At 46.2% G+C, this 27,403-nt stretch overlaps 1 protein-coding gene and 1 long non-coding RNA gene across 30 annotated transcripts; both read right to left on the reverse strand.

Moving 5' to 3' along the window:
* Window positions 1-561: 561 nt before the first annotated feature.
* Window positions 562-5,152, reverse strand: LOC125745613 (uncharacterized). The gene is made up of 5 exons (XR_007398712.1): window positions 5,138-5,152; window positions 3,131-4,069; window positions 2,130-2,448; window positions 1,597-1,672; window positions 562-1,406 (listed from the first exon to the last, which is right to left on the reverse strand). It is a non-coding gene; the product is annotated as an uncharacterized LOC125745613 (long non-coding RNA).
* Window positions 5,153-5,871: 719 nt separating this feature from the next.
* On the reverse strand, window positions 5,872-26,512 carry si:dkey-88l16.3 (low-density lipoprotein receptor-related protein 2). 29 transcript variants are annotated; one of them, XM_049018562.1, is made up of 41 exons: window positions 26,370-26,512; window positions 26,084-26,203; window positions 25,215-25,439; window positions 24,922-25,137; window positions 24,380-24,691; window positions 24,066-24,278; window positions 23,733-23,978; window positions 23,398-23,664; window positions 23,076-23,291; window positions 21,903-22,097; window positions 21,566-21,832; window positions 21,241-21,456; window positions 18,700-18,894; window positions 18,363-18,629; window positions 18,041-18,256; window positions 16,689-16,883; window positions 16,352-16,618; window positions 16,027-16,242; window positions 15,416-15,610; window positions 15,079-15,345; window positions 14,757-14,972; window positions 14,460-14,657; window positions 14,178-14,387; window positions 13,932-14,099; window positions 13,563-13,778; window positions 13,171-13,400; window positions 12,897-13,026; window positions 12,393-12,583; window positions 12,099-12,282; window positions 11,426-11,635; window positions 11,089-11,272; window positions 10,511-10,712; window positions 10,253-10,417; window positions 9,876-10,076; window positions 8,968-9,520; window positions 8,763-8,885; window positions 8,465-8,572; window positions 7,860-8,084; window positions 6,599-6,935; window positions 6,131-6,257; window positions 5,872-5,948 (listed from the first exon to the last, which is right to left on the reverse strand). In XM_049018562.1, exons 1-41 carry the CDS (start codon window positions 26,425-26,427, stop codon window positions 5,928-5,930), a joined length of 8,568 nt encoding a protein of 2,855 aa, XP_048874519.1. In that variant the 5' UTR covers window positions 26,428-26,512; the 3' UTR covers window positions 5,872-5,927. The 29 variants fall into 29 exon arrangements, with proteins under 29 accessions (XP_048874519.1, XP_048874532.1, XP_048874522.1 ...); XM_049018575.1 differs by lacking the exons at window positions 21,903-22,097; window positions 23,076-23,291 and having other exon boundaries at window positions 21,566-21,722; window positions 23,555-23,664; XM_049018565.1 differs by lacking the exons at window positions 15,416-15,610; window positions 16,027-16,242 and having other exon boundaries at window positions 15,079-15,235; window positions 16,509-16,618.
* Between the last annotated feature and the right edge of the window lie 891 nt (window positions 26,513-27,403).

The following is a 27,403-nucleotide window of genomic DNA, read 5'->3' on the forward strand; positions in this document are numbered from 1 at the left end:
TTTATTTTTGTACGGTATTACTGAAGGACTGAGCTGTTGATCGTAGGCCGATTTACAACACAATGTAGTATTTGATAAATACATTACTAGGAATTTTCTGTCAATAAAATTTCATTCATTTTTGTCCATATAAAAAGTAGTTTTAAAAATATAAAAAAATCTGCCCCAATTATTCAATAGTTCAGGTATTCAGTTGTCCATCTGTTTAAAACCGAATAAGGTAATTAGGTAATTGATTACTATTATATCACTCCACTTAACCAAGTAAATTATTTATCCCAACAATATCTGTCTAGCCTTACAAAACAAAACTGCACAACAGATCCCCCTCAAAAAAGTAGACAGGATTTTGTCCAAGATAATTGAGTTTTTAAAAACACCTCAAAAGGAATCTCAGAAAATAATGTAGAAATGGTGCAGAGACAACATAGGCAGACATGACAGGATAAATCCGGTTTGTCGGAGTGTAGTAAGGTCAGTGCCCTGATAGCCTTCAGGACAGCAAACACCTATATCAGACACTAGGCAGTAGGGCAGAATATCACATACACAATAGCACACTTAGCAAAACATGTTTATTCCTACCCTCCCACACACATACATCGTCGTAACTGAGGAGAAGAAAAATCCCATGAACTACACCATTACCCTGCATGAAGCAGACCATAATAATAATCTGAGGTGCAGCGGATGAGCTTGTCAGCAACACACACTAAGAGTTGTATTTCCAGCCTTCTTTGTGTCCTGTAAAGTTATGTGATGAAAGCTGACACCTATCAATTAATTTAAATACAATGGGAAGACAAACATCCATTTATAACTGTGAAAACCTCAAAATATTGCAATAAAATTTGAAATGTGTACCAGTTACCTCAAATTATTAAAAAAAAAATTGCTGCATTAATGAACATTGAAAGAGTAACACTGCAGGATTATAAGATGTCAACCAAAGTCAGGTCACCGTGGGTAATTCTTTACACAACAGCCGCCTTATTGCAGGACTGGAGCTACACCAACCGAAACCTGAGTGAAGTAAGAACCAAAACCAGCCCCCGCGGAGACAGACGCTTGTCTGCCTTCAAAGGGCGGCTCCTAGGGTGTTCAAGGAAGTGGAATTTCAGCACTGCTGCAGAACCGGCTGGTCTTGTTGGTGACACGTCAACTTAGCTCAGTGACAGGTGGAAAAAAAAAAGCGGATGCCGAACAGGGAAGAACATGGAAGTCTACGATAACCGAGGTCCCAAAAAAAACCTGCCCAAAGCACGAGAAACATGCGACTCCGGATAATGTCAGACAATTTTAGCATGTTGTACTGATGTTCATGGTTATACAGAAGGGTATAACGTCGAAAGTAGGAGGACGTCCCTTGTTGGTGGATGGGTCCAGTCTCCTCCAGAAATCTCAGACTTGAATATGACCAGGCAGACATAAAAAAGAAACATTTTCCTCTTAGAATCAGCTGCATGGATTTATGGAATGGGATTTATGTAATATTGGAATTTTACATCGTATTTGAAATTGCATTAACAGTTTTGAGGTGGTCAACAAGGTGCAAACTGTCTTTCGCTTCCAACTCAGCAGAGACCAAAGACCTACCTGCTCCAGACTTTTCTGCTAGAGAGGACCTATACTTTCACTCATCATGACCTCTTTCTGAGTAGTCACTGCTTTTCTGCAGACAAAGAGCACAGAACGATGTTATATGAGAGGCTGGCAGAAAGGCTGCTACAAAATAATTAAATTAACGCAGAAACAAACCATTCTAAGAATTTAAACAGGCCATCTAGAGAAGCACTGCCATGACACAGCAGAAAACACCATACAGCTAACAGTCGGCAGCACCGGATCATTTATACAATAACCTGAGATAAAGAGCAATATTCTAGGGGTTGGCTGTCAGTTTTATGGCAATTCACTGGAAAGGCATAAATGGTCTAATGCACCCAACTAACACGTTAGCTGTAAACGGTCTAGAAAATGATGGAGCAGCATAGAGATCTGCACTTCTGTAGTTGCAAAACCTGTAATGCTTGGAGCTGTAGATCAGTAGACATTAAGGTTCACATTTGGCCCCTGATGCATCCCTGCTTGCCCTTAAAGGAAGAGGGGGTTTGAAACAGATGGGGTACCTTTTTTGTGCTTTCATCCTTTTCTTCATGAAGGCAAAGAGGAAGGCAAAGACAACGATGCCAATAATGCAGCCGAGAAAGCCCAGGGTGAGGGCTACGCCGATGGGCTTGCTGACACGGTTCTGGCAGAAGTTTCCATCATAGCCCAGCCGACACTCACAGCTGATGACATTATTCAGCAGAAAGCAATGGCCGTGTCCATTGCACTGTTTGTTATCGCATGGGATCAAGACTCCTGTGTTGTTGGCCATGCTACCTTTTCAGCGGCTTTCGGATGTAGCGTCTTGAGGTTCAGGCCTGAGTGGTTTTGGGTTGAACCCTGATGTGAATGACAAATAGATCTTGATTGGATAAATAAATAGGAATCTCAGGCTCCATCTCAGGTGCTTTTATAAACCACACCCAGACATGCAGGCTGTTGTGAAGAGAAGTAAAAAATGCACACACCCTAACAGCATGCATGGGTTATAATAAAGAGAAAGGTTATCAGATTTGTGTGGGTTGTGTCCCGTCAGAAAAACGCCACCAAAAGCTCACAATGCAGACAAACATATAAAGCACAAAAAAAGATGATCTTAATATGTAACTAGATAAGTGTACATGGAACTGCCATTTTGTAAACTAAACTGTGTGTACAAATTCCTTTCAGGTCGATTTCAGTCCCGCGTTCAGTCTCTCGTTCTGTAATTTGAGAAATCCCCAACCTGTAAATCAAGTTCATCCAGACAAAAAATGTATAAAGAAACCTCAGCAAAACAAAATAAAAGAACAAAAAGCGTGTGAAACACTAACTTTCGCTCAATTGCTGCTTCAACGCTTGAAGAAAAAAAGAAAACCTGCTAGCAAGCCTTGGATTGCAGAGAGCTGCAGCGTGAGATAAATTCTTCAAAGGCCGAGGGCCGGAAAAACAAACTGAGCGGGATGAGGAACACGAAGACGACTTTCCCAGAGAGGACAGAAGGAGAAGACAAGGTTCATGCTGAAAAAGCAGCTTCCCCTACCTTGTTTCAAATCAGGAATGATCACTACTCCCCTCGACGGGAGTGCTTCAGGTTAGCTGTGCACCACGATACGCCGGCGAGTCCGAGCTAGACAACAATTACATTCAGAGAACGACGCGCTTCCTACAGCATGTTGGGATGCTTACTTCTGCAAGAAAACAAGACTAAACAAATGTATCACCGGACAGATATGGCTGTAGATCTCAAAGAATGTAGAGAGAGGTGAATGCAGCCCGGTTTGCGACTTTCATGGAGGTAAAAAAAGATCGAGAAAGTCAGAGGAAGGGTTTCAGCCTACAGCAGCAGCAGATCTATTGTCAGGAAACTGATGACTACACCCTTAAAATGTGCTAGATGCCAGTAACTGCCCCAGCTTGTTTCAACTTGCACCAGTATGTCAATCACAGAAGTAAAATCTGCAGCTGAAATTGGGTCTAAAGACAAGGGTGCATAGACTGGGACACTGGGGGAGGGGGGAAATCTACAGGTTATAGAGAGGGATTGACCTAACTGATATGCAAGTAGGCTTTTGCCAGAGAAAGTGATATACATGGCAATTTCTTGTAATGTCAATGCATACTTATTTTATGTGCATTTGCACTGTTATGACAAGATATGATCATGTATTTTATTATATCCATTTGTCACTTGAAGGTTAAAATGCACAGTAAATTCTTGTCATGACAGTGCAAATGCACATAAGTATGTACCTGCGTTATGACAAATTGCTGCATGCTTGCCCTTATACAGGGAAAGTGTATGTGTGCACTAGTTATGTCAATTCCCAGCTACAGATCTGCGCTTGTGTTCTGTTGGTTTTGGGGTTGGCCTGTGACTCAGCTGGTCAGGCCTCCGTGCATGAGACTGGAAGGTCACTGGTTGAATCCCATTGTCAGCAGAAGAGTCACATCATTTAGGCTCACAAGTCCTTGGAAGATTCTACAGGGGTGTTGGACAAATGACAACCTGTGATCTCACCCCAGATTTCACTTGCACCTGTGTGTATACGTGCAGGTCTTGGAGAGCAAAAAAAGATGTTACATTTGTTTAATAGCATAAGTATATGTTCCATGACGGACATTGTACACTAGTTACCGGAATACAGACAAGATGCAGCAGAAAAGAAGAAAGTTCGCTACAGATTCTTCTTTCCACAAATTGCACAACAGGGAGAACAGAGAAGGGGGTCTACCCAGGCTTACGCTCTCCACTCAGCAAGGGAAATATTGACCCTGCTGACACGGCTACGCAAGGCATGGTCCTCTTGTCACACAACGGAAATATTCTGCAGATGAATTTAAGTGCAGGGGTACTGAAATGGCAGACTGCGGTCCACATTTGGAATGGTATAAACCGAAATAGTATAAACCAGGCCATGCAATTGACCTCTCTCCAGCTAAAATCCAGTGAGTGGAACTTCCCCCATACACCTTGACTTTGCGTGGGTCAGGGGGATTCAGGATTACACCACCAGCAACCTGAAAACCAGTCTAGCAGCCCACCTGACTTAGTCGTCATGAAATCTATGGTGAGAAGTTCTGTATCGTCGACACTCTTCTTTTTGCTACTCCAATGTAATCTTCAACAAGGCCATCGGGTCCAGTCCCTAACAACCTACAGGCCATTGTGTCACCCATTACGCTTCAGTTTGTTTTGTGCCAACGAAAACAGCAGGGAAATCCTAGAAGCCCTGATCTACATTCTTTTCAGCATTTCCACCGCCTCAGGAAACAAAGAGGAAAGTGTTTCATGCTGCACAGTCACCCTGCAGCCACAAGAAGCCTAATTAGGTCATAATGACAAGCAGCCCCCTCACCTGTGCATATACCCACATCTACAAATCCTTTGTGCAACTGCACCCCCACCACCACCATAAAAATGCACTTGCGTAAAAGCAGAAAACCCGTTTAACATGCCACTTGCATTTTATAAACACAGGGCACATTTCCAAAAATAGGAAGTCAAAAAAAAAAAAAAAAAAAAAAGTTAAGGGAATGTGAGACTCACGGTAGTGGAAGGCAATGGATTTAAAATTTTGTTTTGTATTGAGTAATTAAGAGTAGCTGTTCCATCTGGAGTCAGAATTAAACCACGGGCAGGAGGCCAGTAGTCGCCAAACTGTAAATGAGTCCAAATATGTGCACTTTAGCAATGCAGTGGGTAAACTATACATACCCCTGAACACACCCTTATGTTGTTAAAAGGTGTATTAGTCACCTAATATCTATGCAGGACTGTTTCCAGACACCAAATCATGTGGAAATGGGCAAGTTTATGTCCAGCTAGCAGAAATGGAAATGCATTCGCACCGATTCAGATCGGCTGCCTATTTAATATTGTCTATTAGCCAGCTAAATATCCCAAACTGCATTCTGCAGGCTACAGTACTCCAGAACTGTTAGCTTGAATGACCACACACACATCATTTTTCCTTTTGCAGTTTTTTGGGATGTTTGCAATTGCAAACATGGCTCTCCATGCATGCTGGAGGACTATCATTGATTAGCCTGCTTGTTGGCACTGACTGTCGTGAAGTGAAGTGGGAGAGAAGATACTCAATTTTTAAAATGCATAATAAGTACGTTATCATAAAAAGGTAATTAAATGCCATCCTGTAATTTAAAAAGGTGTGTAAACATGCTACGAGCCTTTAGCCTGACTTTGCCCTATAGTTCACAATCCCTGCAGGATACCCCAATATGTTTGGGGTCTGTTAATGGAACAAACTCCACCACAAGAGGTTAGTGACAAACGGCTTTATTTCCCAAACCATGTGAGCAAAGCAGTTGACAGTCCTTCAGTCTGAAATGGCCAGATCCTGAAAGAGAAATTGTAGTCAGTTTCTCTCAACTACATGCGTGACGGACTGTAGAAATGGAGGGTGGTGGTCCCAATCAATTAACATTAACTAGGCTGCACAAATTCCTTAACCACGCTGCCCCCCTGGGAACAAAAAAAGTTGCCAAGTTTGACCACCTTGGACATTGGGGTCTACTGTACCTCATCTGGATCATACAGATCATTGGAGAAGCACTGAGAGTAGGCCAAACGTGCCTCCATGCTCGACATGAGATTCTCCTTCTCACTGGATTTGCCCACTCTTAGCATCCTTATAAACCAAGCTGACCTGTGGGTAACAATCGGGTCACATGATGACATGCAGCAGGCATTCAAAACAGGAAATAAAATGAATGTCTTTTGGGATGTGAAGCAAGATGCACCTGAATTACTGCCCAGGCAAGTTTCAGTACAATTAAAACAGTTAAACAACTCTTTGGGGGGGGTGAAGTGGCCGGAATGTTAAGGAAACCTTGACCTCAGGACCCCACCTACATTAGTATCAGGAACTGTTAATCTGAACTCTTGCCAACTAACACTAATGTTTTATCGATCATTGCACCTCTAAAAATAGCGTTATACCCTTCACCCCAAAATTACGGTAAAACTGGCTTAGAAATCCCAAGGTACCTTTTCTTGTAGATGAAGAATGTGACTCCGACAACGCCGAGGAAGACCGCGACAACGCCCAGGGTGACCAAGGCCGCAGCGGATCCACCAAACTTGTTCTCGCAGAACGGACCACCATAACCAGACATGCAGTCACAGCTAGTCTCCCCAGTCAGAAAGACGCAGCGGCCGTGGCCGTGACACAGCTCTGCATTGCATGACTGCGAGTCGAGCTCCCGGAGAGCATCATTTTCTCGTGTGGGTTGAGCAGAGCTTGTGAAGAGGCCTGGGGGTTGCTCTGTAACCCAGGACTCGGCGTTTAGGCGTTTAAATGAACCCGTGGCATCGTCCCTGGAACCTGTGTAACAAATAACAGTCACTCGTGCCAGTGAAAAGCCAGTGTGTGCACAGCGGCGGCTGACATTCACTGCTCAGCGGCAACCCAGTTGGTCAAAAAGGAGTTCGAGATGCTTTATAATACGAGGCCACCCTAACACTAACCATAAGTAACTGAATACAAGACTTCTGGTATTTTTGATTGTAGTCAGATTTTTGTAAAATAGTTTCCCCTTGTGGGGACTGAATAGGGGGTCCCTGCAATGTCAAAAGAGTCTTAAAATAGCATTTGTATCACATTTGCTCCCCACAACACAGCATCCATAAGAGCACTGACCCAGGTAAGCCTTAGCTTCACAGTTTCTCCTTGTTTCTGCAAGCGCTAATTAGATTTGTTGTGTTAAATGACGTTCTGTTACCTCGTCTCAAAAGAATGGACTTACGAGCATTACAGGTAGCTGCTGAGCTGCTTTGAGCTTCCAAATTAAAGAATTTCCACATAGCTGACATCATGATAGTTCGTAGTCTCACGCCAAGTGTCTCAGGGTTACTGCAGCATGACAGATCCTTACGATCTGAGCAACTGGTGTAAATCAGGCGGATGTGGGAAAGTGAACAGATGAAGTTTTGATCTAGATCTGATATTAGCTTGAGACACCACTGCGTAGAAAACCCACACACCTTTATTGGGACTTTTCATTTCTATGGGTCTAACTGATCCTGACTATGATAACCCTATCCTCTACTATAAATAACCTAACAAAACAAAACCTAACGAAACAAAACCTGACATTTTTTAGTCTGATTGCATTCACAGATTATGAAATGTAGGTTATTCTTGTGGGGGACCAAAAATGAGTGCACACACACACACACACACACACACACACACACACACACACACACACACACACACACACACACACACACACTAAGCAGAACTCACAGCTCTCCTCATCAGAATGATCCAGGCAATCCTGAATCCCATCACAAAACTTGACTCTAGGTAGGCACTTGTAACCATCTCTGCAGGGCTGAGTACCAGATGGGCAGCGTGGGCCTGGCTCACAGTCCACAGCACGGTCCTGGGTGCACCGGCAAGTGCGCCCCCTGGGGAAGGGCAGACACAGCTGCCGGCAGCCCCCATTCTCAAAGGTGCAGTAGTTGTTTCCTGAGATCAGAGTGCCAAGTAACATTAGTGTGGAAAGTGGGGCCCAACGTACCTGGACATAGTGCAGTAGTAACTGAAAATGCCTAATACACATTCTACCTTCTTCCAGAAGCTTTTGTTAAATTGGAGTCCCCCCCCCCCCCCCCATTCACCCACTCATCTCAGTATTCAGGAAAGTTTAAGCAGAAAAGAACCAAACCGATCCCACAAACTTAAGAGGCCCATGAAAAGATCTACAATGAATTGACAATTCATAAAGACTATTTCCCATTATAGTCTACAGCCAACCTTTTGGCAGACTGCCAAACGTAGCACAGGTCTGGAGAACAATGCGGCACTTTTAGTATCGGGGCACGGCTACAGAGGGGCCGTCGACTCACCTTTCTGGCTAGACCTGCTGTAGACTTTCAGTGCAATGACGTCAATCTCCACTTCAAACCACATCCGTTTCAGCTGGATACCATCGCTGTACCAAACTTTTGCCGTGTCTGCAAGTAAGATCAAAATAAAAATTGATCAAACTAGTAACATTTACACATGCATCCAGAACATCCGTAACTTAAATCTGAAATGCAGCAGAACTAAACACAACTAAACCACAGCTGCTGTTCATGAGCTAACAGCGCCCTCTGCTGACACTCAGGGCTCATGGCACCATAGTTAAAAATTTGACAGAACCATTGGCTGTGACCCAGAAGAGCATGTTGTCACTGCAAGCAAAGGACATGATGAGGCCACCATCAGTTTTGTGTTCCTTGTATCTTGTGCCATTGATCTGAATGGAGCTGATGACTCCCAAGCCTGAAGAGGGAAATACGCATAATGGTTTCATAAGTCAAATAAAACTTCAGGATCCTAACCAGCCCCTTCCCAGAGTTCTCACCAACATCAGCCCAGTAGAGTTCGGAGCCCTGGGGAGAGAATGTAAGGGAGGTTGGTGTCACTGCTTTGCCCCAGGTGAGGGTCCTGTTCCGGCCATCCATGAAGGCACATTCTATCCGGGGTTGCCTCCTGCTTCCAGGTAGGCCCAGGTCAGCAAAACAGAGCCAGCCAGCTGGGGGGTGCAGAGCAATGGCACTGGGTGCTTGCAGGTTGTCAGCCAGCAGCGTGATGGTGTGGCGGTTTTGGGCGGCGGTCACGTGAATACGAGGCTGCTGGCTGCTGCTCCAATACAGGTTGAGGGTGATCCAGTCCACTGCCAGTGAGGTCACACTGTCCCCTGCTGGCAGACGGACTGCGGGGCTCCGTTGCAGGAGCCTCTCCTTATCAATTTTGAATACATCCACTGTTGCATGACTTGCATCTGCCAAATATAGGGTCCGGTCTGCGAGCACCAGGTCCAGCATCACTGCATCACTGGCACCCGGCAGTGACAGTGCAGTGTGCTCTGGCCACTCCATTCGCACCGGAGGCCTCTGCATGCCTTGCAGTGGGATCTGATGGGAGGGGAAAGTAGCTTTGGAATGCCACCAAGACAACAGGTGGGTTCAAGCACTTGAAACACACACTAAAACCTGACCTTGATAACCTTGATCCCTTTCAGTTATTCACCGTTTATACAATTAAACTTGAGGACAACTCAAAGCTTTGATATTCAACAGCATCATAATGTACTTTAAGCTCCTCGTACCTAAATGCATGAATGGTATTACAAATTGGCAAGCATGCTCCCCCTGGCATTTATAGACTTCACAGGCAGATGCAGGTAACTCAGCTTTGTTCACCCTGATATGTAGGCTGCTTACTAGCAGTCTATTCCATAGAAACAAAAAAGGCATGGAAGCAGGCTACCTGGGTGACTGTGTTGGGAGACAACAGCATGAGGAAGGCAGAATCCTCAGGTGCTGTGCAGGTAGTACCGTCTGCAGCCAGCAGGAGTCCAACAGGGCAGTGGCATGCACCCTTAGGCCCGGAGCTCAGCAGGCAGAGATGGGAGCAGCGCAGATTGGAACAGGGAGAGGGCACACTCACCTGCTTCAAGGCATGCATCACCTGTAAAGCATATGGCAAATAAGGTAGACAAGGTAGTGTCCATGTATGCAGGCCAAGCACCAGAATACCAAAATCTAGAGTTCCTTCCACACACACACGCACACACACACCCATAACAAAATCTCCTCTGCGATGTGAGACTGGCTTTGAGGAATTCATCTTGTACCAGAGCTGACCTTGAGTTCAAAAGGCTGGCGGGATTGTTTCAACACAACTTTGCGGTTCTTTCCAGTGAGCTTGTGGGCCATTTGGACAGTCTTCCTTTTTGCATCTGACCAGATCATCACCTCATTAAAGACTCCCATTGAGAATGGGCTGGGAGTTTCAGTCAGCTGCAAGATCTTAAGGTTTTGGGGGGAAAAAAACCATTATATACTAATCATTAACAAAACTCCTACTTCCTCTGTGTTTAGTTCAGTTGTGTTGTCGCATACCTTCATATTCTCACCATCCAATGTAGCAGACCCGATGCACTTCAGCTTCTCATCGGTCCAGTAGATCCGTTCCCCAAGCATGTCCACAGCCATGCTGCCAGGCCAACTAACACCACTACTGACCACAACCTTCCTCTCAGATCCGTCCATAGCAGAACGTTCTATCTGCGGTGCAGCACCAAACTCTGACCAAAACATCAAACTGCCACAACCGCGACAAAAAAAAAAATAAAAAAAAAAAAGGGAAATTAAAATACTTTATTTGCAGTTTGCGCAAGTACACTGGAATTTTTGCGGTTTTGCTCACCCCATCTTGATCTCATTTTGAGATGCATATACAGGCATGAACCTAGATTGAGGGTCAGTCATATATATGGCACCCTTGGAGCACTTGGGCTAAGGGTCATCATATCCATGAGCCAATTTAGCCAAGAGTCTCCCAAACAACCTTCTCAACATTTACCAAAATCATTGTTCAACCAGTAAACTGCAGAATGGTAGCAGGATCTATGAGTAAAATCAGGGGTTGGTTGCACAGGACTAACTGCAGCTGAAAAAAGGCAGTTTTTGATTCTTACCCCTTTGTTGGATGCAGTGCCAGTGACTGAGGCTGCTGTAAATCCTCATCTAACACCACAGCACAGTCTTGACGTTTCTTGGCATTTCCATCAAGCTGAACCGCCAAGATCTGACTTGCCACTCCATCAATCCAGTAAAGGTTCCTTCCTATCCAGTCAACAGCAATACATTCTGGCTTGACCCCTGTAAAGAACACTGTATGTATTATTGGAACTCAAATCATGTCAAACATTGCAACAGTGATCAGTCAGGTCACACACGGTTACACAATTTTGAAAGAAGCCTCTGGGATGAAATTTAGGCATTTGTGTGTCGCCCCAAGTTTATGCCACACACCTTTGATAATGAAGCCCTTAATCTGTTGATCCAGAGACATCCACCTGATGCTCTCCTCCTCGAGACTGACCCAGAACACCTTGTCTTCCTTCCAGTCATAATCCACTGAGAAAATTGGGGTCTTGGAAGACAGGAGGACTTCTAAGTTCCCACTCCGGAGTCCAAGGAGAAGGAGTTCAGATCGGCATGACACCAACAAGACTGGCTCATCTGGTCAAGCAGGGGCAAGCGATTTACAGGTTCATGAGGTTATTTCCTAAACGCAATTCAGACACCGTACCGACATCACTGTACTCTCCCTTACACAGTATACCTGCTGATCTGCACTAGAGGCATGACGTGAGATTTTTAAAGAAATCCCCAGAATGGATGACATCTTAAACCATGACGGTAGCAAGAAGCTTGGTTGGAAAAATGAGTCCAGCAGGTTCCAAGCAATAATTTTTTGAAGCATGTGACATGTAGAAATGTCAGATCTACTTGCACACAAGCATTTATGATAATGGATGCTGCAGGTTGCCCTATACAGAAGTAGTGTTTCCAACCCAGTCCTCAGGGAGCCACAGCTGGTCCACATTTTTTGCTCCATCTTGGCTCCAAAAAACATGGACCGTCAGCGGGTCCCCGTGAACTGGATTGAGGAAAAACGGCTTTACATTTAAGCAGCCCGCACCTTTAGCCTTGCAACGGTGGCGATCAGGCTCCAGAAAGTACCCTGGGTAGCAGAGACACAGGTAGGAGCCCCGCGTGTTAAGACAGGTGTGACCGCAGATCGGAGAGCTTTGCTGGCATTCATTGATGTCTGTACAGGACACGCCGTCAGACTGAAGCTGGAAACCTGGTTTGCAACCACAGCGCTGGTATGGGAAAAGCAGATGGGCAGGGAGATTAGCTGTGCTCCTATTGAGATGCCACTTGGACAGGCAAACTCCTAATAGGGCAACATCCTCCCATCAAGATTACCCACCGTGCCTTGGGGCGTGCTGTAACAGATGTCTGTGCATGGGGGCCGGGAAGGGCCAGAACACGTGTCAGTGAGGCAAGTGTTCCCTTCATCAGAGCCATCCAGACAATTGTTAACTCCATTGCACACGAGGGCCAGATCCAGGCACTCCCCAGTCCCACACATGAACTGGTAAGGGTAACACTTCTGCCCACCTGGACAAACACCCAAGTTACAGAATGGCAGTGTGTGTGTGCAGTATGGCAGTCAAAATCATATAGCTACCCAATAGGGAAAAAATTGGGAAGTAACTGAACAGTACACTAGTTTGTACCTTTACACACAGCAATGGTGTAAATTCCAAACAATGCACTACCAATGGGTTATAGGCAATTGAGGGGCCTCTATCCATATATTCAACTGGCATTTTATGGGGGGGGGGGGGGTAAACTAAAAATGGTGAGGCAGCTTTACAATTAAGCGTTGGGGGAAAACAGAAGTGGCACATTTCCACAATGCCAAACTCACAGTCAACTTCATCGCTACCATCACTGCAGTCCTTCAGCCCATCACACCTCCAGGACATGGGAATACACTGTGTCTTCGAAGCACATGTCCACTGCAATGCCCCACATTTCACTGGATAAGCTTTGCAGTTCTGAATAGTGCATAAACGTGGCAGCCAATTAGATCATATGCAAGTCAAACCTAAAAATCTATCTGAACTAACAAAACCATTTCAGAACTGATGGTGAAATGAATCACAGCAGGACCCAAGAATAGCAATATCAACAGCACTTACTGCCTCATCTGCTCCATCCTCACAGTCTTCATCACCATCACAGATCCACTCCTTCGGGAGGCACTCATGGCTATTTGAACAGCGCTGGTTTGAGGAGCAGAGTGGGGGTCTGGGACACCCCTCTTCATCAGAGTGGTCACGGCAGTCGGCATAGCCATCACAGCGCATGCCTTCTGAAACGCACTGGCCACTGCGGCAACGGAATGCCTGATGGCTGCAATCCTCCACACCTATGTACGAGAGCCAGATGTGCATTCTCTATGCGGTTCCAGAGACCAGGTTCCAACTTGGTTCTTGGGGACCCCCCCCCCCAAGACGGCCTACTTTTCTGCTCCCTCCCAGCTCCAGGTAGGAACAAAAACCTGGACTGTCTGCCATAAAGGGGCACTCACCACAGTCCAGCTCATCGGTACCATCCAGACAGTCTTTCTCCCCATCACAGAGGAATGATTCGGGAACACAGCGAGTCTTGTTGTCACAGCGATGGGCACAGATCTTTGATGGCTTCCAACAGTCCAATTCATCTGATCTGTCCTGGCACTGTACCACCCCATCACAAACTTGGCCCATATCAATACACTTCTTCCCATGGGCACACTGAAACTGCCCTGTTGAGGAGAAGAAACTCTAAAGCCGATAGGCAATGCAATGCCCTAACTTAGGTTCTTAGACGGCCAATATCCTGTTGAAACAACTGCAACAAGAACTGTCCTGATGTAGGTTAGGAAGTCATACCCCCAAAAGCAAACAGAGAAGCCCACCTGTATTGCACTGTTCAGGACACCCATCCTCATCTGATCCATCCGTGCAGTCCGGCTGTCCATCACACAGGTGGCTGTACAAGACACACCGACTGCCATCCCAACATGGTCTGGAGCCCACACGGCACTGCAGGGTCTTTTTCTCTGGGACAGAGTCTGCTTTCATGGCTAAAGAAGAATCATTCATTAGCCCAACATGCAAGGACCTCTAGATTCTTTGCAGTGGACCAACTTCGTAGGACTCACAGCAGTTCATCTCGTCCGACCCATCCTGGCAGTCTGCAGTGCCATCACAGTATTGCCCACTAGTTAGACATCGGGTCCCTCCGTCACAGTACAGAGTACATGGAGAATGTCCAAGACAACGATTTTCATCAGAACCATCGGGGCAGTCAGCACGTCCATCACACACTAGGGTTTTTAATATGCAAGTCTGTCCATCCTGGCAGGAGAACTCTATGGGAATGAATGAATATTCAGAAACTTGTATGACAAGAACATTCTACTACAGTAACGAGCAGAGGCTACCTGTGTCAGGACACTGCTCAATGCAAAGCTTCTCATCTGAACCATCGGGACAGTCCAATTTCCCATCACAGATCTGCTTAGGGGACAGGCACAAGGACGTCCCCTGACACAAAACGGAAGGACTTCTACAACTTGTTGGCACTGCTGTGGTGACAGCATCAGAATATTGAGCCAGAAGAGTAACAGAGTCCACAGATTCTGCAAAAAGAATTTGGTGTTAATTCTGGGGCAAGTGTTAAAGGAATAGCAATAAGGTCTAAATCGCTAGCAATTTCACCAATACAAAACAGGACTCACCACAGCCCAGCTCATCGGTACCATCCAGACAGTCCTTCTCCCCATCACAGCGGAAGGATTCAGGGACACAGCGGGTCTGGTTGTCACAGCGATAGACGCAACTCTTTGACGGCTTCCAGCATTGCAATTCATCTGATCTGTCCTGACAATGTGCCACTCCATCACACACCTGCCCCATATCAATACACTTCTTCCCATGGGCACATTGAAACTGCCCTGTAGAAGAAGAACACACTATAAAACATGGATAAGCTCAATGGCCCCACGTGGTTTTGGCTAAATGAATTACTAATACACTGTCATGACGGCATGAGTTACGCACCCGTGCGGCACTGTACAGGACACCCATCCTCATCAGACCCATCCGTGCAGTCCGGCTGTCCATCACACAAGTGGCTGGAGAGGACACACTCTCTGCCATTCCGGCACAGCTGGGAGCCAAACCGGCACTTCAGTGGGGTCACTTGTGGGACACCCACCTCTGCCGTGGGACAGCCCACCTCATCAGAGCCATCAAAACAGTGAACATGGCCATCGCACACCAGCGCTCCGGAAACGCACTTCCGTCTGTCCTTGCACAGGAAGTCCGCTGATGGAGACAGACCGCTTTGAGCAGGAACTTCACGAAAAACTATTATGCTCATGCAGAAATACGTTACCTTGGTTTTTACAAGCTTTGTAGCAGAATTCCTCGTCCGACCCATCTGGACAGTCCAGGGTCCCGTCACAGAACTGATTTGGGGTCACGCACAAGGAAGTTCCTTGACAAAATACGGATGGACTCTTACAGCTGGGGACCTTCTCAGTAGTGGCAAGGGTTGAAACTGGGACCCAAGTAGGACGTGCATGCAAACCTGTAGGTACAGCAGCTGATCAAAACCTGACCAAGTACCATTTTTTCTGCAGGACTCACACAATGCACTATACCAGTGGTTCTCAACTGGTGTAGTCTCAGGACCACATTCCTCAGTCATTAAGTCATGGTCCTACATCATCTCATTCACTTAGGATATGGGGGGGGCATTGACAGAAACATTAAAGTATTTCCAGGATGACTTATGGTCACAAATGGGCAAAGTGACATTACAAAAGCAAAACATTCTACAACTGTAGTCACAAAATCCGTGACCAAATAAAAACGGTTCCAGGATCCACTATTGGGTAACTACCCACCAGCTGAGAACCAGTCCTCTATATAATTCAGGTACCTATCACTGAATTTCACAGAGATCATATTCCTCATTCATATACCATGCAAGCCTTGACTCACCACAGCCCAGCTCATCAGTACCATCCAGACAGTCCTTCTCTCCATCACAGCGGAAGGATTCAGGGACACAGCGGGTCTGGTTGTCACAGCGATACACACAGCTCTTTGACGGCTTCCAGCATTGCAATTCATCTGATCTGTCCTGACAATGTGCCACTCCATCACACACCTGCCCCATATCAATACACTTCTTCCCATGGGCACATTGAAACTGCCCTGTAAGAGGAGATCACACTATAAAACATGGTTAAGCTCAATGGCCCCACGTGGTTTTGGCTAAAAGAATTATTACCAATACACTGTCATGACGGCATGAGTTACGCACCCGTGTGGCACTGTACAGAACACCCATCCTCATCAGACCCATCCGTGCAGTCCGGCTGTCCATCACACAAGTGGCTGGAGAGGACACACTCTCTGCCATTCCGGCACAGCTGGGAGCCAAACCGGCACTTCAGTGGGGTCACTCGTGGGACACCCACCTCTGCCGTGGGACAGCCCACCTCATCAGAGCCATCATAACAGTGAACATGGCCATCGCACACCAGCGCTCCGGACACGCACTTCCGTCTGTCCTTGCACAGGAAGTCCGCTGATGGAGACAGACCGCTTTGAGCAGGAACTTCACGACAAACTATTATGCTCAAGCAGAAATACGTTACCTTGGTTTTTACAAGCTTTGTAGCAGAATTCCTCGTCCGACCCATCTGGACAGTCCAGGGTCCCGTCACAGAACTGATTTGGGGTCACGCACAAAGACGTTCCTTGACAAAATACGGATGGACTTTTACAGCTGGGGACCTTCTCAGTAGTGGCAAGAGTTGAAACTGGGACCCAAGTAGGACGTGCATGCAAACCTGTAGGTACAGCAGCTGATCAAAACCTGACTAAGTACCAATTTTTCTGCAGGACTCACACAATGCACTATACCAGTGGTTCTCAACTGGTGTAGTCTCAGGACCACATTCCTCAGTCATTAAGTCATGGTCCTACATCATCTCATTCACTTAGGATATGGGGGGGGGGCATTGACAGTAACATTAAAGTATTTCCAGGATGACTTATGGTCACAAATGGGCAAAGTGACATTACAAACGCAAAACATTCTATAACTGTAGTCACAAAATCCGTGACCAAATAAAAACGGTTCCAGGATCCACTACTGGGTAACTACCCACCAGCTGAGAACCAGTCCTCTATATAATTCAGGTACAGTCGAACCTCGTTACTACGTACAAGACGGGATATCAAAAACATGTACGTTATAAGCATAGAACGTTGTAACCAATTAGTGCAAGATGGATGAAAGAACTCTTGAAATATCCGTGTAAATGTTAAAACTTTAATAGAACAGACCCTTAAATTGACTACAAAACAAACGAACACATTATTACTTGTTAAATAATTCAACAAAGCTCATTTGGATCCTTGAAATTTTCCTTACATTACTCACGATTACTTAGTGCCGGCCGGCGATAAACGGCAACGAAAATACACAACGGCTGGTCAAAATGGATTTTTAAAATAAACATTCGCATCCAAATTGGCATTTGGCCTGAAAATATGAAAAATTGGTAAAAATTAAATAATAAAATCCTTTACTTCCATTATTATTCTGAATTCACAATTACCGGCATGACCGGTATTTCATAAGGTTTAATAAACAAACAATACGCACACAACACTTAACAAGCCATTACTATTAGATCAGGTGGATGTAGCGACAAGTTGTGGTGGGCGGGGAGAGCGCTGTACGTTGTAACGATGGTAAGTTTTCGTATTTTCTCTAGAAATTTGGATGTTGCATCGAAGTTTACGCTGTAAGGGTGTACACTGTAAACAATGGCTGCTATTGGAATAATACATAGGCTAAAAACGGGAATTAGAAACCTGTACGTTGAAAAGGTGAAAACATTGTATCCGGGGTACGTAGTAACGAGGTTCGACTGTACCTATCACTGAATTTCACAGAGATCATATTCCTCATTCATATACCATGCAAGCCGTGACTCACCACAGCCCAGCTCATCGGTACCATCCAGACAGTCCTTCTTCCCATCACAGCGGAAAGATTCAGGGACACAGCGGGTCTGGTTGTCACAGCGATAGACGCAGCTCTTTGACGGCTTCCAGCATTGCAATTCATCTGATCTGTCCTGACAATGTGCCACTCCATCACACACCTGCCCCATATCAATACACTTCTTCTCATCGGCACACTGAAACTGCCCTGTAGAAGGAGAATACACTATAAAACATGGATAAGCTCAATGGCCCTACGTGGTTTTGGCTAAATTAATTACCAATACACTGTCATGACGGCATGAGTTACGCACCCGTGCGGCACTGTACAGGACACCCATCCTCATCAGACCCATCCGTGCAGTCCGGCTGTCCATCACACAAGTGGATGGAGAGGACACACTCTCTGCCATCCCGGCACAGCTGGGAGCCAAACCGGCACTTCAATGGGGTCACTCGTGGGACACCCACCTCTGCCGTGGGACAGCCCACCTCATCAGAGCCATCATAACAGTGAACATGGCCATCGCACACCAGCGCTCCGGACACGCACTTCCGTCTGTCCTTGCACAGGAAGTCCGCTGATGGAGACAGACCGCTTTGAGCAGGAACTTCACGACAAACTATTATGCTCATGCAGAAATACGTTACCTTGGTTTTTACAAGCTTTGTAGCAGAATTCCTCGTCCGACCCATCTGGACAGTCCAGGGTCCCGTCACAGAACTGATTTGGGGTCACGCACAAAGACGTTCCTTGACAAAATACGGATGGACTTTTACAGCTGGGGACCTTCTCAGTAGTGGCAAGGGTTGAAACTGGGACCCAAGTAGGACGTGCATGCAAACCTGTAGGTACAGTTAAATATCAATAAGTTACACCGAAAACATTGCTGCACCCACAACACAGCAAAACCCCTAGGAATCCTGGTCGGCGATCTTCCACGCAGACACACAATTCAGTCCCACCCTCCAGAAATGGCCATCCATCTGATGCAGCAAGGTGTTATGTGGGTGTCTCCTTGGTGTGGTCCAGCCACGTGGGTCCCCAGCGATGAGGATCCCACGAGCCAGATCACCTTCAGAAAATGTGCCACATGGCCATAGTACCGTAACTGATGCTCCCCCACAATGCAGGTAATGGGCCTCATTCGGGACTCCTCTAGCAATTGCTCAACTCTACCCAAGGGTTCTCCGCAGAGACACAGTACAGATGGAATCCAATCTTCTCAGTTCACTGGATAGCATCTATATCTCACAGCCATACAGCAGGAGAGGAAGCACCAGGACACTGAAGATTTGGACCTTCGTCCTCTTGCAAAGATATCGGGAGCGCCACACACCCCTTTCCAGTGACTTCATGACCCCCCCATGCTCTTCCAATCCATCTGCTGAGACATGAATGTCGCTGCCGAGGTAGGTAAATCTGAACAAGGTCAACATTCTCCCCACAGACAGACACACTACTGATGGCTGTGCCCAAGAAGTCATTAAACGCCTGGGTCTTAGTCTTTAACCAGGACACCTGCAATCCCAGACACTCAGACTCCTCACTCAGTCTCTGAAGAGCCCCGATCAGAACCTCTATGGACTCTAAGATCACAGCATTGTCTGCAACGTCACGATCATAAAATCCTTATTCACCAACGGACACTCCATAGCTGCTGGACCCCACGACCTTGGCCAACACCCAGTCCATAAAAGCACTGGAAAGGGTAGGAACAAGCACACCCCTGGTAAACCCCAGAATCAACTGGGAAGAATGCAGAGGTTCTCCCTCCACTCTGCACAGCACTCACAGTAGCAGTGTACAGGCCGGTCATGATTTCCAGCAACTTCGGGGGGATCCCGCAAAGTCTCAGGATGTCCCACAGCGCAACTTGATCAACTTGAAGTCGAACGCTTTACGAAAAACAAAGGCTGCAAAGAACCTCTGCCGATATTCACACTTGCGCTCAATGAGATCTCTCAGTGCCAGGATACGGTAGATGGTAGACTTAGCCGTAAAACCAGACTGTGCCAGAAGCTGGCAGGCAAGCAAGTGATCATGGATCCTGTTAACCCCCCGTAGTTGCCACAATCCAGGCGAGCACCCTTCCCTTTCCAGAGGGTGACTACAAGTCCTGCTTTCCAGTCAGCTGGGATGACTCGACTCACAAATGGAAGCAGACATTGCTCACAAAACCATGAAAATATCCTTACCACCACCCTGGAGAAGTTCAACCCAGATACTACAGATCCCTGCAGCCTTCCCTGCCCCCAGCTGATTCACCACCCATGCAATCTCAGGGAGACTGGGTGGTTCACAGCTGATCAGAGGATCAGCTTCGAGAACCGTGGACCCAGAGATGTCCAATATCCTAGCTGGGGGGTCAGCTCTAAACAACTGCTCAAAGTAGCCGGTCCAGTGGGTCATAACTGCAGTGTCATCTGCATCACCCACCCTTAGAGAGTCTCCACGGAACAAATTCAGATGTGTGTAATGCTTCATCTTCTTTGTCAGCAGGACATGGGATAGTGCCACCTGCTTACAGATTCGTCTAACAAACACCTCCTCATCTGCCTTCATAGCCCTCAGCTGTCCTTCAGTTCCCAGTACAGACTGGAGTTGCCACCAAGTCATGTGTTGCGACTCCTCTTGATAATATCCAGGGTGACTTGCAAGATGAAAGGCCTTCTGGGAACACTGGCAACACCAACACAACCCTTGGAAACCTTCAGGGTCTCATCACAGGTCTCTACATTACATTAGAGTCAGCAGTTGCATCCAAGTCTCCAAGCTTCTCACACAAACTGCGTGCAAACTCAGAAACAGCCTCATTCTCCTAGTAGGCAGTAGCCTACAGGATCCAAGCTGAATCTTCAGAGTAGCAACAACAAGTCTGGTCCGAATTCACAAACTGGGCACTTCCGTAGACCTTGCAGCTATGCAGGAGACTCCAGTATCTACCCACAAGGACGTGATCGATCTCCTTCGCTGCACCACCAGTATTGAGAACCAAGTTCAACGATGCGGCTCAGGGCGTTGGAACCAGGATACAACGACCCGCAGCCCCTGACCTCAAAATATCAAAACGTATCATTTTCATTCAGAGTGGGAAGAGGATTATTTTACTCAAATTCGAAGTCTATGTGTCTTATATGCAATGCGAGAGTGACTTTACCGAGTCGTGTACCATGCCAGCCATGACTCACCACAGCCCAGCTCATCGGTACCATCCAGACAGTCCTTCTCCCCATCACAGCGGAAGGATTCAGGGACACAGCGGGTCTGGTTGTCACAGCGATAGACGCAGCTCTTTGACGGCTTCCAGCATTGCAATTCATCTGATCTGTCCTGACAATGTGCCACTCCATCACACACCTGCCCCATATCAATACACTTCTTCCCATGGGCACACTGAAACTGCCCTGTAGGAGAAGGAGAACACACTATAAAACATGGTTAAGCTCAATGGCCCTACGTGGTTTTGGCTAAATGAATTACCAATACACTGTCATGACGGCATGAGTTACGCACCCGTGCGGCACTGTACAGGACACCCATCCTCATCAGACCCATCCGTGCAGTCCGGCTGTCCATCACACAAGTGGATGGAGAGGACACACTCTCTGCCATTCCGGCAAAGCTGAGAGCCAAACCGGCACTTCAGTGGGGTCACTCGTGGGACACCCACCTCTGCCGTGGGACAGCCCACCTCATCAGAGCCATCAAAACAGTGAACATGGCCATCGCACACCAGCGCTCCGGAAACGCACTTCCGTCTGTCCTTGCACAGGAAGTCCGCTGATGGAGACAGACCGCTTTGAGCAGGAACTTCACGACAAACTATTATGCTCATGCAGAAATACGTTACCTTGGTTTTTACAAGCTTTGTAGCAGAATTCCTCGTCCGACCCATCTGGACAGTCCAGGGTCCCGTCACAGAACTGATTTGGGGTCATGCACAAAGAAGTTCCTTGACAAAATACGGATGGACTTTTACAGCTGGGGACCTTCTCAGTAGTGGCAAGAGTTGAAACAGGGACCCAAGTAGGACGTGTATTCATGTCTGCAGGTACAGTAAAATCAAATCTGACCATGTACCAATTTTGCTATAAGACCTATTAGGATGGTGCAACGTACAATTGACAATCCAGGTTATGCACATGAAATTGACAGATTGCAAAGACTCCGATAGCTGGGATGAGACCATAAGTTGCATCAAAAAAAATAATAATTTCGGTCATGGATGGGGAAAAAAAAAAAAAAATTAAGTCAGCAAGCTTTGCTATTTTAATGATCGTTCTCTCTCAATATCCAACATGTTCCAGAAATTAAGTATGACGTTTAACCCTGCTGCTTTGGCATGAGATCTGCATGCACTCAGCCATTCATTTTCATGCTTGCAGTTTGACTCGCAGTGCACCATGTTTGTCAGAGATAGGTAAGGAGTGTGAAGTCTCTTTTGCCTGCCCTGCTGCCACTGTCATGTATATACACTACAATTTAAGCCTGGGTGTAATTTATTTATTTTTTTAATCCGGACTTTAAATTTGACTTCCTCTGCCAGCCCAGCAGGTTGGGCTCTCCCTTTGAGTCTGGTTCCTCTGAAGGTTTCGTCCTAATAGGGAGTTTTTCCTTGCCAGTCACCTCCAGCTTGCTCACTGGGGACAATGTACATTGGGTGAAAGCATGTTAATATTGTAAAAATGCACCATACAAATAAAACAGAATGATTTGTCTGCACCACATTGTATCTGCTGGCACAAGGCGCACGAGCACCACCAACTTATCTGGCAGACTATTGGTAGGTACAATACAGCCAAAACAACTTCCTGGGTAAATTTCCAACTTTTGTTAAATTATGATCACACTACTGATCCCAAGGAGAAATTCTCTTTTTACATACCCCCCTTGCTGACAGACTCATAGGTGAGAGCAAGCTTGTCCACGAAGGGCAGCCACTCATCTCTCAGCCACACAATTTCCAGCAAATTTACAAAGTGATTATATTCTGTAGCCATGTACCATGCAAGCCTTGACTCACCACAGCCCAGCTCATCGGTACCATCCAGACAGTCCTTCTCCCCATCACAGTGGAAGGATTCAGGGACACAGCGGGTCTGGTTGTCACAGCGATAGACGCAGCTCTTTGATGGCTTCCAGCATTGCAATTCATCTGATCTGTCCTGACAATGAGCCACTCCATCACACACCTGCCCCATATCAATACACTTCTTCCCATGGGCACACTGAAACTGCCCTGTAGGAGAAGGAGAACACACTATAAAACATGGTTAAGCTCAATGGTCCTACGTGGCTAAATGAATTATTACCAATACACTGTCATGACGGCATGAGTTACGCACCCGTGCGGCACTGTACAGGACACCCATCCTCATCAGACCCATCCGTGCAGTCCGGCTGTCCATCACACAAGTGGCTGGAGAGGACACACTCTCTGCCATTCCGGCATAGCTGGGAGCCAAACCGGCACTTCAGTGGGGTCACTTGTGGGACACCCACCTCTGCCGTGGGACAGCCCACCTCATCAGAGCCATCATAACAGTGAACATGGCCATCGCACACCAGCGCTCCGGACACGCACTTCCGTCTGTCCTTGCACAGGAAGTCCGCTGATGGAGACAGAGTCATGAAACTCCTGCTCAAACCAATCTTCTGTGCTTATGCAGAAATGTGTTACCTTGGTCTTTACAAGACCTGTAGCAGAATTCCTCATCTGACCCATCTGGACAGTCCAGCTGCCCATCACAGAGCTGATTTGGGGTCAGGCACAAACGTGTCCCTTGACACAAAACTGACGGACTTTTGCAGCTCACTGTCTGGGTAGGAGAAACATCTCTGTTGGTGACACTTTCATTTTGACGTATGGAGGACATGGACGGGGTCTGGCCCGAGACCAAGGTATACGCAGGAGGGGTGTTCTTATCTGCAAAGAAATTCATGAATTTCATGAGGTTTTATTTGCCACCACATCAATGGCTATGTTGACTTCCGATAACGGCACCATATTTACCTTGAGCCACAGGACCAAACACAGCAACCCCAAGGACATTCCCCACTGAAACCGTCCTCATACGTCTGCCAGTTCTGCGATCCCACAGAACCATGACATTATCAAGCAATGAAACCAAAAATGGCTCCTGGGCAGCCATGACTGTACCAGTTAAATTCCACCCCCTAGCAGCAGCGTACTGTCTCTTCTTTAAGAGGCTCACCACCTTCAAGCCTGAACAGAACACAATCCGGTTGTTAAACATCAGACAGCTGCTCTCAGGTTCAGCATCTGGCAAAGCAGATTCTCAACTATTTGCTGTATGTGGAACTAACCATTAGAATTCCAGAAGAAGCTATTGGATTTCCTATCCAGTACCACGCTGGAGACATCTCCTTGAACGTTCATTACAGCCTTGGCGTTCCCACCAGACATGCCCACAGTGAAGACTTTTCCATCCTCCAACCAGTACAGCTTCCCCCTTTGCCAGTCAACGCACATGTCAAGGACCTCACTCCTAGCCTTATATAACTGCTTAGAGGTCCAGCCGCTGTCAGTTTGGCTGACTGTGGTCATAAACAGGTCCAACCTACTACAGGATAGCCAGTATATTCTCCCAAATCGTGAGTCAACTTTTACCAAACAGGCTGAAAAAGGGAAGAGATGAGCACAGGTGAATATTCATTTGAACAAAGAAAGGTACACAAAGATTGCACTACACAAATGTTAAGAGTTTACCTGACATAACAATTTTTGAAAACAATCTTGGTAAACAAGACAAGAGACAACCAGAAACCCATTTAAACCCTTTTCCTGAACCTTCTTTGAGTATTCAGGGGAAGTATTTTGCCACAAATGCACTGATCACATGACTCACCAGGGCTCAGGACAGGAATGTGTATCAACCCTTCCTGGAGGAGACTCTTTGCCTTCAAATATCCCGTACCATTGGCCCAGAAGATCCACTTCCACTTCCAGTCGATGTCAAATGACTGGATGCCCTCATTCGAAGTCAAGACCAACGTCTTCGCAAGGTTGCTCTTCAACTCCAGCATATATACACTTGTAGATGTGGCATAAGCCATTTTTAAATCTGCACAAGTGTTGCATGAGCTTGCATCAAGCAGGCAACAGCCAAATGGAACACGGACACAGGTTTAAAGCACTTACCACAGTTTTCTTCATCAGAGTTGTCTGTGCAGTCATTTTTCCCATCACACATGGAGGCTTGGGAGACGCACGCTTTATTCCTACACCGCCATTCACTGGAGAGACACCCAGGGCCTGCGAGACACTCCCCCTCATCCGAGTGGTCATCACAATCTGGATGGCCATCACAGACTAGGGAATGGTTCACGCACCTGGAGCCATCCCAACACAGAAACGCCGGGCATGCTGGGAAGGAATGAGAACAGGTTTTTGCAGCCATACAGTAGCCTAAAATCCAGGCACGGGGGATAGACTAAGTATTATTTTAGGTGCTTCGTTATTTATGAACACCTTTAGAAAACATACAGACTGTCACAGCTACAAAAACAAAAGACTGTCCAAAAATGCATTTTAAGTATATAAACATATACATAAAGACATATTACCCAGTTTGAGTGCAGTATTTCATTTAACATGGACAGTTTGATCTAAACCACAGCTCTATTCAAATCGCGGTCCTCAAGGGCTGAGCCCTGCTGATTTTCCAGCCTTTTTTTACCTGTGAGCCAGATGCACGTAAAGCCTTTGTGGCCAGCAAGTACCTGGGAGAACTGAAAACAAGGCCTGGATTTGGAATCGAGGTCGGGATTTTGAAGATCCCTCATCGAAACCGTGTTGGGAAAAAAATACCACAGACCTGCATAGCTGGTTACCAGCATGACCAGCATAATGTAGCTATGCTGATCCTCCAGCACCAAACAAGCATGGAAATCATGCCGGTCAAGTCTTTTTTCAGCAGGAAATATAAACACTCGTTTCCTTGACCATACTTAATACAGCAAAGATTCTGTAAGAAATCTGATATCCGCGTAATATGTTATCGAACATACCGCAGTCTATCTGGTCAGAGCCGTCTAGACAGTCTCCTATGCCGTCGCAGCGCCAGGACGCTGGTATGCATGCTCCATCATCACACTGCCACTGATCTCTTCGACAATTCTGACTCAGACCTGTCCCGTTGGAGAAAAATACAGTAAAAGCAGTAAGAAAAACGCCTAGAATGCGGTTCGTTGGTGTTCGCCACAAAATTCTGCTGAAAATTACTTTTCACTAGTGTTTGCCCGGTGGCTTAAATGAAACGTGTTTGTTAACGTCTTAATATCTTTTTCAAAATACCTAATAAATCTCTAGAAGTCCATAATGCGATCATACACAGCAACCGTAATAAATCCATGATCGCCCATCTACTTAGACTGAGTCAAATAGCTTTACGGCTATCTGAAAACCTATTTTATAAACAATTAAATCAATTAGGACAAGCCCCCTAATGGCAGGGCAAATAATTGTATCATGTGATAACTCAATTTAAAAGGCGTGACCGAGAATGCCCGTATGCGTGGCAGCAACCCCCTTTGTCCCGATTCTGTAGCCTGGGGAATGAAACACACAACCCTCTTCAACTGGACGGGTTAAACATGAGGATATAGCCACGTTCCCAGAGCCTCCACGTCCAAGTACAACAAATCCCCATAGGCCCACCATCCTGGACTCATTCACGAATATCTAATATATTTTATGCTACCCACATAGAAACCGGAATGATAACAATGATGTTCTCACTTGCTTCACACTAAAATAAACATGACCATCTCCATAGTATCCATTTCCATTTGCCATTATTCCATTCTTTTTGGGTCGAGTTTTCTTCACAGCACAAAACCTAGTGAACCGCAAAAATGTAAATCTATTTTGTTTAAATCAGTCGGAGATTATTTACACGCAGCTTCGTTCCGGCTGTCTGTAGACTTTGAAAGATCTTCAGTAGGCTATAACCAGATCTTTTTCGAAAGATATATCTCAGTATAATCTTATTCCCACTGAAGGCTATCAGTTCATGTAGGGTGTAATTTATTTGTTTCTGATAATTCAGGTTAAATACTTATTCAGAGGGACTTGCAGAAGGATGGAAATGATCTGCGTTGTCTAGTGCTCGTTTCTAGCGCGTATTTGTACCATATTTTGGTACAAATACAGCCTAAAAGGGTGACACAAGTTAAATTCATTGTAAGTGCTGTATATGTAGCTCGTGTCGCACTGCATCTTTAAAAGGAGACACTCCTTTAAATTCATTTCTGATTCGTGTATGTCGTTAATACGCCGCTGTACGTACTGAACAGGTTAATTAAAATCGTGAGAACCTGGACTTTAGA

Source organism: Brienomyrus brachyistius, chromosome 7 (assembly GCF_023856365.1).
Source record: "Brienomyrus brachyistius isolate T26 chromosome 7, BBRACH_0.4, whole genome shotgun sequence".
NCBI lineage: Eukaryota > Metazoa > Chordata > Actinopteri > Osteoglossiformes > Mormyridae > Brienomyrus > Brienomyrus brachyistius.